A 13,961-nucleotide genomic window follows, 5' to 3' on the forward strand; every position below is an offset into this window, starting at 1 on the left:
AGAACTATAAACCAAAAATCAAGACAAAACTAAAACATAACAAAGCCTGATCATGACAGGACATAAAACATGAAAACCACACAAACTATAAACCAAGATCATAACAGAACTAAACATGACAAACCAAAACCAAACCAGGACAGTATTATACAGCTGCAGAGGTGTGTGTGGTGTGAGTTTAATACTTGCTTTGATTCTCTATCTTTGATGCAGTGGTCCTGCCTCCCTGCAGGACTTCACTCATTATCTCTCATTCTAATCAGGAAGTTTGATCATGACGTTAAAAACGACATGAAAATCAGATTTCATGTCGAGAAATATTTAAATAAAAACTATTTTTACAGAGGAAAATTATTTAAATGTATTTTAAAATGTCCTAACCTTACATTTGAAATAAATAGAAAATATTAAAGAAAAAGCTACTTTGTTTGCTTTGTTTTCTTTGATTTTATGTTTTGTGGTTGTTTTTTTAATCTCTTGACTATTTTCCAATAGTTATTTTATTTTGTTTTTTTGTTTATTTAACTTATGACTTTGATCTTGCCACTGATGAACAGTTGTTCATTGTTGTTTTTTCATGCATCATTTTAACAAGTTACAATTTAACAAAACCTTTTGAAAATCCTGAAATTTCCTAAAGCAAATTAAGCTTTTTGTCTTTTCAGGGTATCTGTAGTTCTGTGCTGACTGAAGATGCTGCATCATTATTTGGTAACTGATGGAAATTACTTTATAAAGTTCCACAGATCAGTTTCCTAGAAAGTGATGCAGTGATGTTAGAGTTCAGGTTATTCTTTTGTATGAACCTACAGGAATATGAATTTTTGTTTGTTTGTTTGTTCTTAAAAAACAACAAAGATTCAACAGACATAAAAATAGGTGATGAGTTAAATCAACATTGAATCCTGTTTAGTGAGAGGCAGAAACAACAAAAATACTTGAGGTTTGGATGAATGTGTGATAAGATGCTGCAGTAACAGTAAATGTTCTGTAGCTGCACAGAATAAATCTTATATAATATCTGATTCTGGATTTGAAACAAGGCCAACATTCGCTGGGTTTGGTGATACAGGTGCAGGGAGCTGTGAGCTGCTAAACTAAGATGAAAGAAATTTTTCATTAGAGGTCTTTGTACTGAGGAGCAGAGACATGAAGCACTGTGGTAACTAGCAGCACAGAAATAAACTCCACTGCTGCTGAGTTCAAGTTCATTAAATGTTAATGTGCAGGTTTGGCCTTCAGTTGCTCTCCCCTCTATTTTAACCTTCACTCCAGTCTCTGGGTATCCCTCATTTACATTCATATATCCCAGGAGCTGCATTTTGTTGTCCTTTGATTGTCTGTACCAGAGGATTAAAGTGTAGTCCTGGATATTATGTAAACAGCTGATTTTGGGTTTTTCTTCAGTTTTGCAGAACATTTCAGGAGGAGTCTGCTGGACTTGGTCACCACCTGTGAAAGGATTGCACAGAGAAAAATAAACAAAAACTCACTAAAAAACTTGTGAACAAAAAAAAATTAGACCACATAAAGAATAAAATCTCTACAGCACATTTTTTTTCTCTTTTGCAAAACAACAAATAACAAAACCTTTAAAAGAAATAAAACTTTATTACCTGAAACCAGCCAAATATGAAAGTTTAAGTAGAATAAAATGATCATGATGTCAAGTTAAATGAATGAATTTAACATCAAAATAGTTGAATATTCTCTGTATCGAAGTAAACCCTCTCATCAGAGAAACAAAACCTTTTAAGGCGGGTTGACCCGTTCTACCTCCTCTTCCTCTTCTTCCTCCAAACATTCAAACCAATCAACTTCCACCAGACGTCTACATCTGTATTTAGCTGTGCTTGTTCATCTAAGTCCATATGAATGTCGGTATTTTGCTAAATTTAAGTTTTTCCGCCCAACCTTTTTACTAAAAGTGAGAAAATAATCTGTCTACACACCAATGATTGAAACTCTGTCAGGAGCAAAAAGGCAGGGATCTAGCCCTGCCTCTGAAGACATGCTGGCCAAGAAGGAGCCTGATGAAAAAAAATAATAATTAAATAAAATAATAAAATAAGACAGTTTCCAGGAAATCCAAAGGATGAAATGAATGCTGATAAGTCACTACAATACGTGTTTAACCGACATCACACCCTCACTTGCAAAAAGATTAACAGAAAAAACTATTATAGGTACAGTTGTACTTCATCTGAGTCTTTAGTCGTGCAAGAGATGCACTCGAGTAATGTGCAGTTAATATACAATATAATACACTAAACTAATGTGTGGCATCACAGTCGACTATATGCAGATTTCTGAGTAGTCAGAGGTGCTGAATTGATGGTTCATTTGCAGATTTCTGTGCTATGCATGTGCATTATCCAAGGGTAGCTATTCTGACAATGTATGCCAAAGCAGCAGAGCACCTATTGGTAAGATATTTTTCATGTTTATTCCATGTAAAAATATGAAAATATGTTGAATATGTGTTGTATTTATTTATGGTTTGACATTAATAAAAGGGAGGTGAGATCATTTTGCTTTGTTACTTGATTTAAATGGAGGGAGAAAATCTTCAATGCATCATCATGCAGTCAAAACCAACATGAATTGTAATCAGATCTAATCATTAGATACGTAAGATGGCACACCCCTAATAATTATCATCATAATAAAACACAGTACAAAGATTTTTGTCAAATAAAACATTTTTTATTATTAACAAACTGATGGCAGAACTGAGACATTTTAATGTAAACTCTTTTGTTTGTAAACAATATAAAATAACATCAACAATGTACCAAAATAATAAAAAACTAGAAATAATAGAAATGGTTCCCTTTTATTACACAACTGTTTAAGAAATGAAGTTAGTAGTGCTAATTAGATAAAACAAAAGCAAAGTCTACTATTGGTTGACTTAATCAGCTCATGAAAAGAATTGATGAGCTCATCGTGTTGGTATCAGTTAATACAGATACTAGCCTTGGTATTGATACTATTGATATTTTGATCGTTCTGCCCAGCTCTAATGGTGACGTGTTGTGGTGCTACACAGCACAGGATTCTGTAAGAGGTCAAAGACACACTGTCATCAGAGCACAAATATTAGAATCAGAGAAGAAACACCTAAAATGAATCATGTTAAGATCAAACTCGGCCTCGGCTACAGGGGTTGGGTTCGAGTCGTGTCTTTTTCTGTGGAGTTTGCATGTTCTCCATGTGTATGCTTGGGGTTTTCTCCAGGTATCCTGGTTTCTTCCCACATTCCAAAGATATGATTGTTAGGTTAACTGGTGTCTCCAGGTGTAGCTGGTTGTTGCCTGGTAGCTGCTGGGATAGACTCCAGCCCCCCACAATCCTTCATTGGTACAATCGGGTATAGAAAATGGACAGATGGATGTTTCATGTATTTTATGTCCAGTAATTTAGAAACTTTTATTAATGGACTGAAAATATATTAACTCTTCAAAACTTTTGAATAAATAGACGGAGTCTGGAATCAAATCCCCACAGTGATGTGTGAGACAAGAGAAAAGCAGATTAGGGTTAACATCCAAAAAAGATTAGATTTTAATTAAGTGTTAACAGCAAGCCAGCAAATCTCAGAAACACAGCAGTAAAAGATCTGGAGATTTCATAACTTTTTTTCTACTGCATGAATGCATAAAAACAGATCACACGGCTTATCAGCTGGTGACCACAGTCAAATACCTGGACCTGCATATGTCCAATAACCTGACATGGGCCACAAACACAGAACTCGGTACAGCAATGGAAACTATTCAAAAAGACAATCAGAAAAAACAATAATGAAAATAAGGACAAAACCGGCGTGTGGAGGGGGCAGGGGGTAAAGGGGCTGGAGCCGCTGCGTAGCCATGGGAAAGCTGTAGGGCCTGATCTAACACACTGGTGGATTACGACCTGCAGAGAGCAGTTGTCGTCAGGCTATATTTTAGAATCACCAAATAAATTCAAGTCAGAAAATCAGTAAGTGGTTGAAACAAATTAAGTGTATGTTGTTTCATGTGTTTTGCAAGATGAAGGCATGTTTACATAAGAGCCAAATGAGGGCAGAAGCTATGATATGCTGTTTTTCTTACTTTTCTGACTTTGGCCGGCATGTGCTCGTCAGTGCATGAATGAATTACATCGTTAGTGCCCGAGCCACGTAATGCTTGTGTGTTTACATTTCATTCATTCATTTTCTGTTATTAGTCATAATATTCTATTCCTCAGTGCAAAGATGCCCCTCTAAGAGATGCACATTCAGCAAGAAAAGAAAGAGCTGCATGAGGCAAATAGTTAAAAGATGTTTAGTAAGAACCAGCAACACACACACAAAGACAAGATGGTGAATCCTAATGTAGCGTGGTCAGCCACAGACTTAGCAGGCTGTGCATGTTGCCATGGAGACGTATAAGGCAGGGCTTTCCAAAGTCGGTCCTCGAGGGCAGCCGTCCTGCAGATTTTCCAATGTTTCCTGCTTCAACACACCTGACTCAAATGAAATAGATCCAACAGCCTATTGAGTTTTGCACAATGAATTATCAATTTGAGTCAGATGGTTCTGGAGCAGGGACACATCAAAAACCTGCAGCATTGTGGCTCTTGAGGACCAGAGCTGGCCACCCCTGGTGTAAGGTAAGGTAATCTCTTCTCTGTTCTTTTTAGTGTCTGTAGTTTCATGTTAGAATTTGCTGTTATCTGCATGGGCCAGGAGTATCTTCATCTCTGCAATCTGCACTGTGAGTAAAGCAAACCAGAGTATCCAGGCTGCTCCATTTGTTAGTAGGAGCTTTATTAAAGTACACATAAAACAGTTAAATTTTCAGCTCCTCTGTATAGATATGTTTTATTGACCATCTCTATGCGTTCCCCCTCTTACATCTTTGTAATTATGATGTTCATGTCATAATGAAATCTATTTGTTTCGCAGCATGTAATAGAACATTGTGTTACATACATGTAATGCATTGCAAATGTAACAGCTGTGTCTTAACTAGATTCCTGCCACACACACAATCTTTTAAATTGGGTTTGGTGTGTCCCTTTTGTACTTTGAGCACCTGCCCTTTTACATCTCTCTACATAAGCCTGAGACAAACAACATTATTACATTTTACAGAAGCTAATAAGTGATGTGTGCATGTTGTCACTATCTGTAAAATGATGTGAACGGCACCATGATCATAGAAAGTAGTAAATATTCAACTAATCTGATGATAAAGTCTCCAGGTCTAGAGCTCCCTCTACAGATGATTAAAAATGATGTCTTCAGTTCACTGGGAGCAGCTGTTGGGTTTTTGTGCAGCTCTTTAAACCACCTGCATCACTGTGTTGACTCACAGAACAGAAATACACTCCGCTGTCTTGAGGCTCCAGCTTCTTTACTGTCAGAGATCCAGTCTGAGCATTTTTCTTCTCTGCTGGGAATTTCTCCTCACTGAAGCCGTTTGTATATTTATGTTGAGAATTAACTGAAGTAAAAACTATTTCCTTCATTCCCTCCCCTGGCAGCTGTTGATACCAGTACATCTGGAAGTAAGTAGCACCCTTCGTGTGGTCACATCGTATTGCTGCATCTTCACCCTTCTTCCCCCACAGTATGGGGTTCTGGTTAACATCACTTCCATCAGTCAGACCTGTGTGGACAACAGTCAAAGTTACCATCAGTTAATATTTTCATAGTTTATCGTTTCACAGATGTTTTCATCTTCTAATCACTGAAATCAATCTGCTGATGTTCCAGATGTTTACCTTTCATCCAGAGTACAAACACCAACAAGCTGAGGAGACCATGTCTGATAGCAGTCATGTTCTAAAACTAATTAAAAGCTCAGTTATCTATCAGTGTAGTTCCACAGAGATGAAGAGATGCAGGAAGGTGTGTCAGTGCGGGGTGTGACGTTCTCTGATCATGTGGACCAATCAGAAGGTCACATTTGTTACATGTGATAATGAACTGAACACATCTGTTAAACTAGAGGATCATTTTTTATGTGAAATATGTAATAAAATAAAATAAAGAAAAGAATCGAACAAAATGTGACTGATTTTTTTTTCCACAAAAATCTGAACTGTTCACTTTAATCCAAACAATTAAAAACATGCTTGACTCCAAAACCCAAATAATAAAAAGATTATTAAGCTTTTAATGATCTGACATTCACAACAGAAACTCCGATGATGTGAGCAGGTGTGGTATGATGATGATTGATGATGATGATGTCCATGTTCTGGTTCACTGCCAGACTGTGTTACAGTTGTATTATGTCATATGTAGGCAGAGGTGAGGACCCAAACGCAGGCAGATGAGGCAGAACGGTGCAGTTAACAGGTTTATTTCCAAAACTTAGGAACCAGGGAAAACCAGCTGTTACAGGGATGAACCATGAGGATACGACAGGAACAACTGAAAACCATGAGGTACATATACACAGAGGGAGTATGAATGAGTAATCAGACCAGGTGAACTACTGAGCCAGAAACAGAAACCACAGAGCACAAGAGGGAAAACAGGACAAAACGTGATAAAACCAGAACTATAAACCAAAAATCAAGACAAAACTAAAACATAACAAAGCCTGATCATGACAGGACATAAAACATGAAAACCACACAAACTATAAACCAAGATCATAACAGAACTAAACATGACAAACCAAAACCAAACCAGGACAGTATTATACAGCTGCAGAGGTGTGTGTGGTGTGAGTTTAATACTTGCTTTGATTCTCTATCTTTGATGCAGTGGTCCTGCCTCCCTGCAGGACTTCACTCATTATCTCTCATTCTAATCAGGAAGTTTGATCATGACGTTAAAAACGACATGAAAATCAGATTTCATGTCGAGAAATATTTAAATAAAAACTATTTTTACAGAGGAAAATTATTTAAATGTATTTTAAAATGTCCTAACCTTACATTTGAAATAAATAGAAAATATTAAAGAAAAAGCTACTTTGTTTGCTTTGTTTTCTTTGATTTTATGTTTTGTGGTTGTTTTTTTAATCTCTTGACTATTTTCCAATAGTTATTTTATTTTGTTTTTTTGTTTATTTAACTTATGACTTTGATCTTGCCACTGATGAACAGTTGTTCATTGTTGTTTTTTCATGCATCATTTTAACAAGTTACAATTTAACAAAACCTTTTGAAAATCCTGAAATTTCCTAAAGCAAATTAAGCTTTTTGTCTTTTCAGGGTATCTGTAGTTCTGTGCTGACTGAAGATGCTGCATCATTATTTGGTAACTGATGGAAATTACTTTATAAAGTTCCACAGATCAGTTTCCTAGAAAGTGATGCAGTGATGTTAGAGTTCAGGTTATTCTTTTGTATGAACCTACAGGAATATGAATTTTTGTTTGTTTGTTTGTTCTTAAAAAACAACAAAGATTCAACAGACATAAAAATAGGTGATGAGTTAAATCAACATTGAATCCTGTTTAGTGAGAGGCAGAAACAACAAAAATACTTGAGGTTTGGATGAATGTGTGATAAGATGCTGCAGTAACAGTAAATGTTCTGTAGCTGCACAGAATAAATCTTATATAATATCTGATTCTGGATTTGAAACAAGGCCAACATTCGCTGGGTTTGGTGATACAGGTGCAGGGAGCTGTGAGCTGCTAAACTAAGATGAAAGAAATTTTTCATTAGAGGTCTTTGTACTGAGGAGCAGAGACATGAAGCACTGTGGTAACTAGCAGCACAGAAATAAACTCCACTGCTGCTGAGTTCAAGTTCATTAAATGTTAATGTGCAGGTTTGGCCTTCAGTTGCTCTCCCCTCTATTTTAACCTTCACTCCAGTCTCTGGGTATCCCTCATTTACATTCATATATCCCAGGAGCTGCATTTTGTTGTCCTTTGATTGTCTGTACCAGAGGATTAAAGTGTAGTCCTGGATATTATGTAAACAGCTGATTTTGGGTTTTTCTTCAGTTTTGCAGAACATTTCAGGAGGAGTCTGCTGGACTTGGTCACCACCTGTGAAAGGATTGCACAGAGAAAAATAAACAAAAACTCACTAAAAAACTTGTGAACAAAAAAAAATTAGACCACATAAAGAATAAAATCTCTACAGCACATTTTTTTTCTCTTTTGCAAAACAACAAATAACAAAACCTTTAAAAGAAATAAAACTTTATTACCTGAAACCAGCCAAATATGAAAGTTTAAGTAGAATAAAATGATCATGATGTCAAGTTAAATGAATGAATTTAACATCAAAATAGTTGAATATTCTCTGTATCGAAGTAAACCCTCTCATCAGAGAAACAAAACCTTTTAAGGCGGGTTGACCCGTTCTACCTCCTCTTCCTCTTCTTCCTCCAAACATTCAAACCAATCAACTTCCACCAGACGTCTACATCTGTATTTAGCTGTGCTTGTTCATCTAAGTCCATATGAATGTCGGTATTTTGCTAAATTTAAGTTTTTCCGCCCAACCTTTTTACTAAAAGTGAGAAAATAATCTGTCTACACACCAATGATTGAAACTCTGTCAGGAGCAAAAAGGCAGGGATCTAGCCCTGCCTCTGAAGACATGCTGGCCAAGAAGGAGCCTGATGAAAAAAAATAATAATTAAATAAAATAATAAAATAAGACAGTTTCCAGGAAATCCAAAGGATGAAATGAATGCTGATAAGTCACTACAATACGTGTTTAACCGACATCACACCCTCACTTGCAAAAAGATTAACAGAAAAAACTATTATAGGTACAGTTGTACTTCATCTGAGTCTTTAGTCGTGCAAGAGATGCACTCGAGTAATGTGCAGTTAATATACAATATAATACACTAAACTAATGTGTGGCATCACAGTCGACTATATGCAGATTTCTGAGTAGTCAGAGGTGCTGAATTGATGGTTCATTTGCAGATTTCTGTGCTATGCATGTGCATTATCCAAGGGTAGCTATTCTGACAATGTATGCCAAAGCAGCAGAGCACCTATTGGTAAGATATTTTTCATGTTTATTCCATGTAAAAATATGAAAATATGTTGAATATGTGTTGTATTTATTTATGGTTTGACATTAATAAAAGGGAGGTGAGATCATTTTGCTTTGTTACTTGATTTAAATGGAGGGAGAAAATCTTCAATGCATCATCATGCAGTCAAAACCAACATGAATTGTAATCAGATCTAATCATTAGATACGTAAGATGGCACACCCCTAATAATTATCATCATAATAAAACACAGTACAAAGATTTTTGTCAAATAAAACATTTTTTATTATTAACAAACTGATGGCAGAACTGAGACATTTTAATGTAAACTCTTTTGTTTGTAAACAATATAAAATAACATCAACAATGTACCAAATTAATAAAATAACTAGAAATAATAGAAATGGTTCCTTTTATTACACAACTGTTTAAGAAATGAAGTCAGTAGTGCTAATTAGATTAATTTTAGATTAATAATTAGTGATAGTGTTTCCTCACCAGGCTCATCTGTGCTCAACCTCACATTAGTCTTTTAATATGTGCAAGTATGTGTGTGTGTATGTGTATGTGTATGCTTGCTTGTACACAAGCGGGGAGGGAGGGGGTTATCTGTGGGGGTGTGGGAGGGGGGTTGTTTTAACCATGGAAAGCACTTTGTGCTGCATTCTTGTATGAAAAGTGCTATATAAATAAAGATTGATTGATTGATTGATTGAATTAGATAAAACAAAAGCAAAGTCTACTATTGGTTGACTCAATCAGCTCATGAAAAGAATTGATGAGCTCATCGTGTTGGTATCAGTTAATACAGATACTAGCCTTGGTATTGATACTATTGATATTTTGATCGTTCTGCCCAGCTCTAATAGTGACGTGTTGTGGTGCCACACAGCACAGGATCCCTGTAAGAGGTCAAAGACACACTGTCATCAGAGCGCAAATATTAGAATCAGAGAAGAAGAAACACCTAAAATGAATCATGTTAAGATCAAACTCAGCCTCGGCTACAGGGGTTGGGTTCGAGTCATGTCTTTTTCTGTGGAGTTTGCATGTTCTCCATGTGTATGCTTGGGGTTTTCTCCAGGTATCCTGGTTTCTTCCCACATTCCAAAGATATGAATGTTAGGTTAACTGGTGTCTCCAGGTGTAGCTGGTTGTTGCCTGGTAGCTGCTGGGATAGACTCCAGCCCCCCACAATCCTTCATTGGTATTTTATGTCCAGTAATTTAGAAACTTTTATTAATGGACTGAAAATATATTAACTCTTCAAAACTTTTGAATAAATAGACGGAGTCTGGAATTAAATCCCCACAGTGATGTGTGAGACAATAGAAAAGCAGATTAGGGTTAACATCCAAAAAACATTAGATTTTAATTAAGTGTTAAAAGCAAGACAGCAAATCTCAGAAACACAGCAGTGAAAGATCTGGAGATTTCATAACTTTTTTTCTACTGCATGAATGCATAAAAACAGATCATACGGCATATCAGCTGGTGACCACAGTCAAATACCTGGACCTGCATATATCAACAACCTGACATGGGCCACAAACACAGAACTCGGTACAGCAATGGAAACTATTCAAAAAGACAATCAGAAAAAACAATAATAAAAATAAGGACAAAACCGGCGTGTGGAGGGGGCGGGGGGTAAAGGGGCTGGAGCCGCTGCGTAGCCATGGGAAAGCTGTAGGGCCTGATCTAACACACTGGTGGATTACGACCTGCAGAGAGCAGTTGTCGTCAGGCTATATTTTAGAATCACCAAATAAATTCAAGTCAGAAAATCAGTAAGTGGTTGAAACAAATTAAGTGTATGTTGTTTCATGTGTTTTGCAAGATGAAGGCATGTTTACATAAGAGCCAAATGAGGGCAGAAGCTATGATATGCTGTTTTTCTTACTTTTCTGACTTTGGCCGGCATGTGCTCGTCAGTGCATGAATGAATTACATCGTTAGTGCCCGAGCCACGTAATGCTTGTGTGTTTACATTTCATTCATTCATTTTCTGTTATTAGTCATAATATTCTATTCCTCAGTGCAAAGATGCCCCTCTAAGAGATGCACATTCAGCAAGAAAAGAAAGAGCTGCATGAGGCAAATAGTTAAAAGATGTTTAGTAAGAACCAGCAACACACACACAAAGACAAGATGGTGAATCCTAATGTAGCGTGGTCAGCCACAGACTTAGCAGGCTGTGCATGTTGCCATGGAGACGTATAAGGCAGGGCTTTCCAAAGTCGGTCCTCGAGGGCAGCCGTCCTGCAGATTTTCCAATGTTTCCTGCTTCAACACACCTGACTCAAATGAAATAGATCCAACAGCCTATTGAGTTTTGCACAATGAATTATCAATTTGAGTCAGATGGTTCTGGAGCAGGGACACATCAAAAACCTGCAGCATTGTGGCTCTTGAGGACCAGAGCTGGCCACCCCTGGTGTAAGGTAAGGTAATCTCTTCTCTGTTCTTTTTAGTGTCTGTAGTTTCATGTTAGAATTTGCTGTTATCTGCATGGGCCAGGAGTATCTTCATCTCTGCAATCTGCACTGTGAGTAAAGCAAACCAGAGTATCCAGGCTGCTCCATTTGTTAGTAGGAGCTTTATTAAAGTACACATAAAACAGTTAAATTTTCAGCTCCTCTGTATAGATATGTTTTATTGACCATCTCTATGCGTTCCCCCTCTTACATCTTTGTAATTATGATGTTCATGTCATAATGAAATCTATTTGTTTCGCAGCATGTAATAGAACATTGTGTTACATACATGTAATGCATTGCAAATGTAACAGCTGTGTCTTAACTAGATTCCTGCCACACACACAATCTTTTAAATTGGGTTTGGTGTGTCCCTTTTGTACTTTGAGCACCTGCCCTTTTACATCTCTCTACATAAGCCTGAGACAAACAACATTATTACATTTTACAGAAGCTAATAAGTGATGTGTGCATGTTGTCACTATCTGTAAAATGATGTGAACGGCACCATGATCATAGAAAGTAGTAAATATTCAACTAATCTGATGATAAAGTCTCCAGGTCTAGAGCTCCCTCTACAGATGATTAAAAATGATGTCTTCAGTTCACTGGGAGCAGCTGTTGGGTTTTTGTGCAGCTCTTTAAACCACCTGCATCACTGTGTTGACTCACAGAACAGAAATACACTCCGCTGTCTTGAGGCTCCAGCTTCTTTACTGTCAGAGATCCAGTCTGAGCATTTTTCTTCTCTGCTGGGAATTTCTCCTCACTGAAGCCGTTTGTATATTTATGTTGAGAATTAACTGAAGTAAAAACTATTTCCTTCATTCCCTCCCCTGGCAGCTGTTGATACCAGTACATCTGGAAGTAAGTAGCACCCTTCGTGTGGTCACATCGTATTGCTGCATCTTCACCCTTCTTCCCCCACAGTATGGGGTTCTGGTTAACATCACTTCCATCAGTCAGACCTGTGTGGACAACAGTCAAAGTTACCATCAGTTAATATTTTCATAGTTTATCGTTTCACAGATGTTTTCATCTTCTAATCACTGAAATCAATCTGCTGATGTTCCAGATGTTTACCTTTCATCCAGAGTACAAACACCAACAAGCTGAGGAGACCATGTCTGATAGCAGTCATGTTCTAAAACTAATTAAAAGCTCAGTTATCTATCAGTGTAGTTCCACAGAGATGAAGAGATGCAGGAAGGTGTGTCAGTGCGGGGTGTGACGTTCTCTGATCATGTGGACCAATCAGAAGGTCACATTTGTTACATGTGATAATGAACTGAACACATCTGTTAAACTAGAGGATCATTTTTTATGTGAAATATGTAATAAAATAAAATAAAGAAAAGAATCGAACAAAATGTGACTGATTTTTTTTTCCACAAAAATCTGAACTGTTCACTTTAATCCAAACAATTAAAAACATGCTTGACTCCAAAACCCAAATAATAAAAAGATTATTAAGCTTTTAATGATCTGACATTCACAACAGAAACTCCGATGATGTGAGCAGGTGTGGTATGATGATGATTGATGATGATGATGTCCATGTTCTGGTTCACTGCCAGACTGTGTTACAGTTGTATTATGTCATATGTAGGCAGAGGTGAGGACCCAAACGCAGGCAGATGAGGCAGAACGGTGCAGTTAACAGGTTTATTTCCAAAACTTAGGAACCAGGGAAAACCAGCTGTTACAGGGATGAACCATGAGGATACGACAGGAACAACTGAAAACCATGAGGTACATATACACAGAGGGAGTATGAATGAGTAATCAGACCAGGTGAACTACTGAGCCAGAAACAGAAACCACAGAGCACAAGAGGGAAAACAGGACAAAACGTGATAAAACCAGAACTATAAACCAAAAATCAAGACAAAACTAAAACATAACAAAGCCTGATCATGACAGGACATAAAACATGAAAACCACACAAACTATAAACCAAGATCATAACAGAACTAAACATGACAAACCAAAACCAAACCAGGACAGTATTATACAGCTGCAGAGGTGTGTGTGGTGTGAGTTTAATACTTGCTTTGATTCTCTATCTTTGATGCAGTGGTCCTGCCTCCCTGCAGGACTTCACTCATTATCTCTCATTCTAATCAGGAAGTTTGATCATGACGTTAAAAACGACATGAAAATCAGATTTCATGTCGAGAAATATTTAAATAAAAACTATTTTTACAGAGGAAAATTATTTAAATGTATTTTAAAATGTCCTAACCTTACATTTGAAATAAATAGAAAATATTAAAGAAAAAGCTACTTTGTTTGCTTTGTTTTCTTTGATTTTATGTTTTGTGGTTGTTTTTTTAATCTCTTGACTATTTTCCAATAGTTATTTTATTTTGTTTTTTTGTTTATTTAACTTATGACTTTGATCTTGCCACTGATGAACAGTTGTTCATTGTTGTTTTTTCATGCATCATTTTAACAAGTTACAATTTAACAAAACCTTTTGAAAATCCTGAAATTTCCTAAAGCAAATTAAGCTTTTTGTCT

The 13,961-nt window shown here is 36.7% G+C and overlaps 2 gene segments (V, D, J or C); both read right to left on the reverse strand.

Moving 5' to 3' along the window:
• Positions 1 to 5,151: 5,151 nt before the first annotated feature.
• Positions 5,152 to 5,924, reverse strand: LOC121631140. The segment is given in 2 exon segments: positions 5,152 to 5,642; positions 5,758 to 5,924. Coding segments are annotated over 2 exon segments (426 nt in total).
• Positions 5,925 to 11,919: 5,995 nt separating this feature from the next.
• Positions 11,920 to 12,688, reverse strand: LOC121631138. The segment is given in 2 exon segments: positions 11,920 to 12,406; positions 12,522 to 12,688. Coding segments are annotated over 2 exon segments (426 nt in total).
• Between the last annotated feature and the right edge of the window lie 1,273 nt (positions 12,689 to 13,961).

The sequence above is a fragment of the Melanotaenia boesemani genome, chromosome 20, assembly GCF_017639745.1.
Source record: "Melanotaenia boesemani isolate fMelBoe1 chromosome 20, fMelBoe1.pri, whole genome shotgun sequence".
Classification (NCBI taxonomy): domain Eukaryota; kingdom Metazoa; phylum Chordata; class Actinopteri; order Atheriniformes; family Melanotaeniidae; genus Melanotaenia; species Melanotaenia boesemani.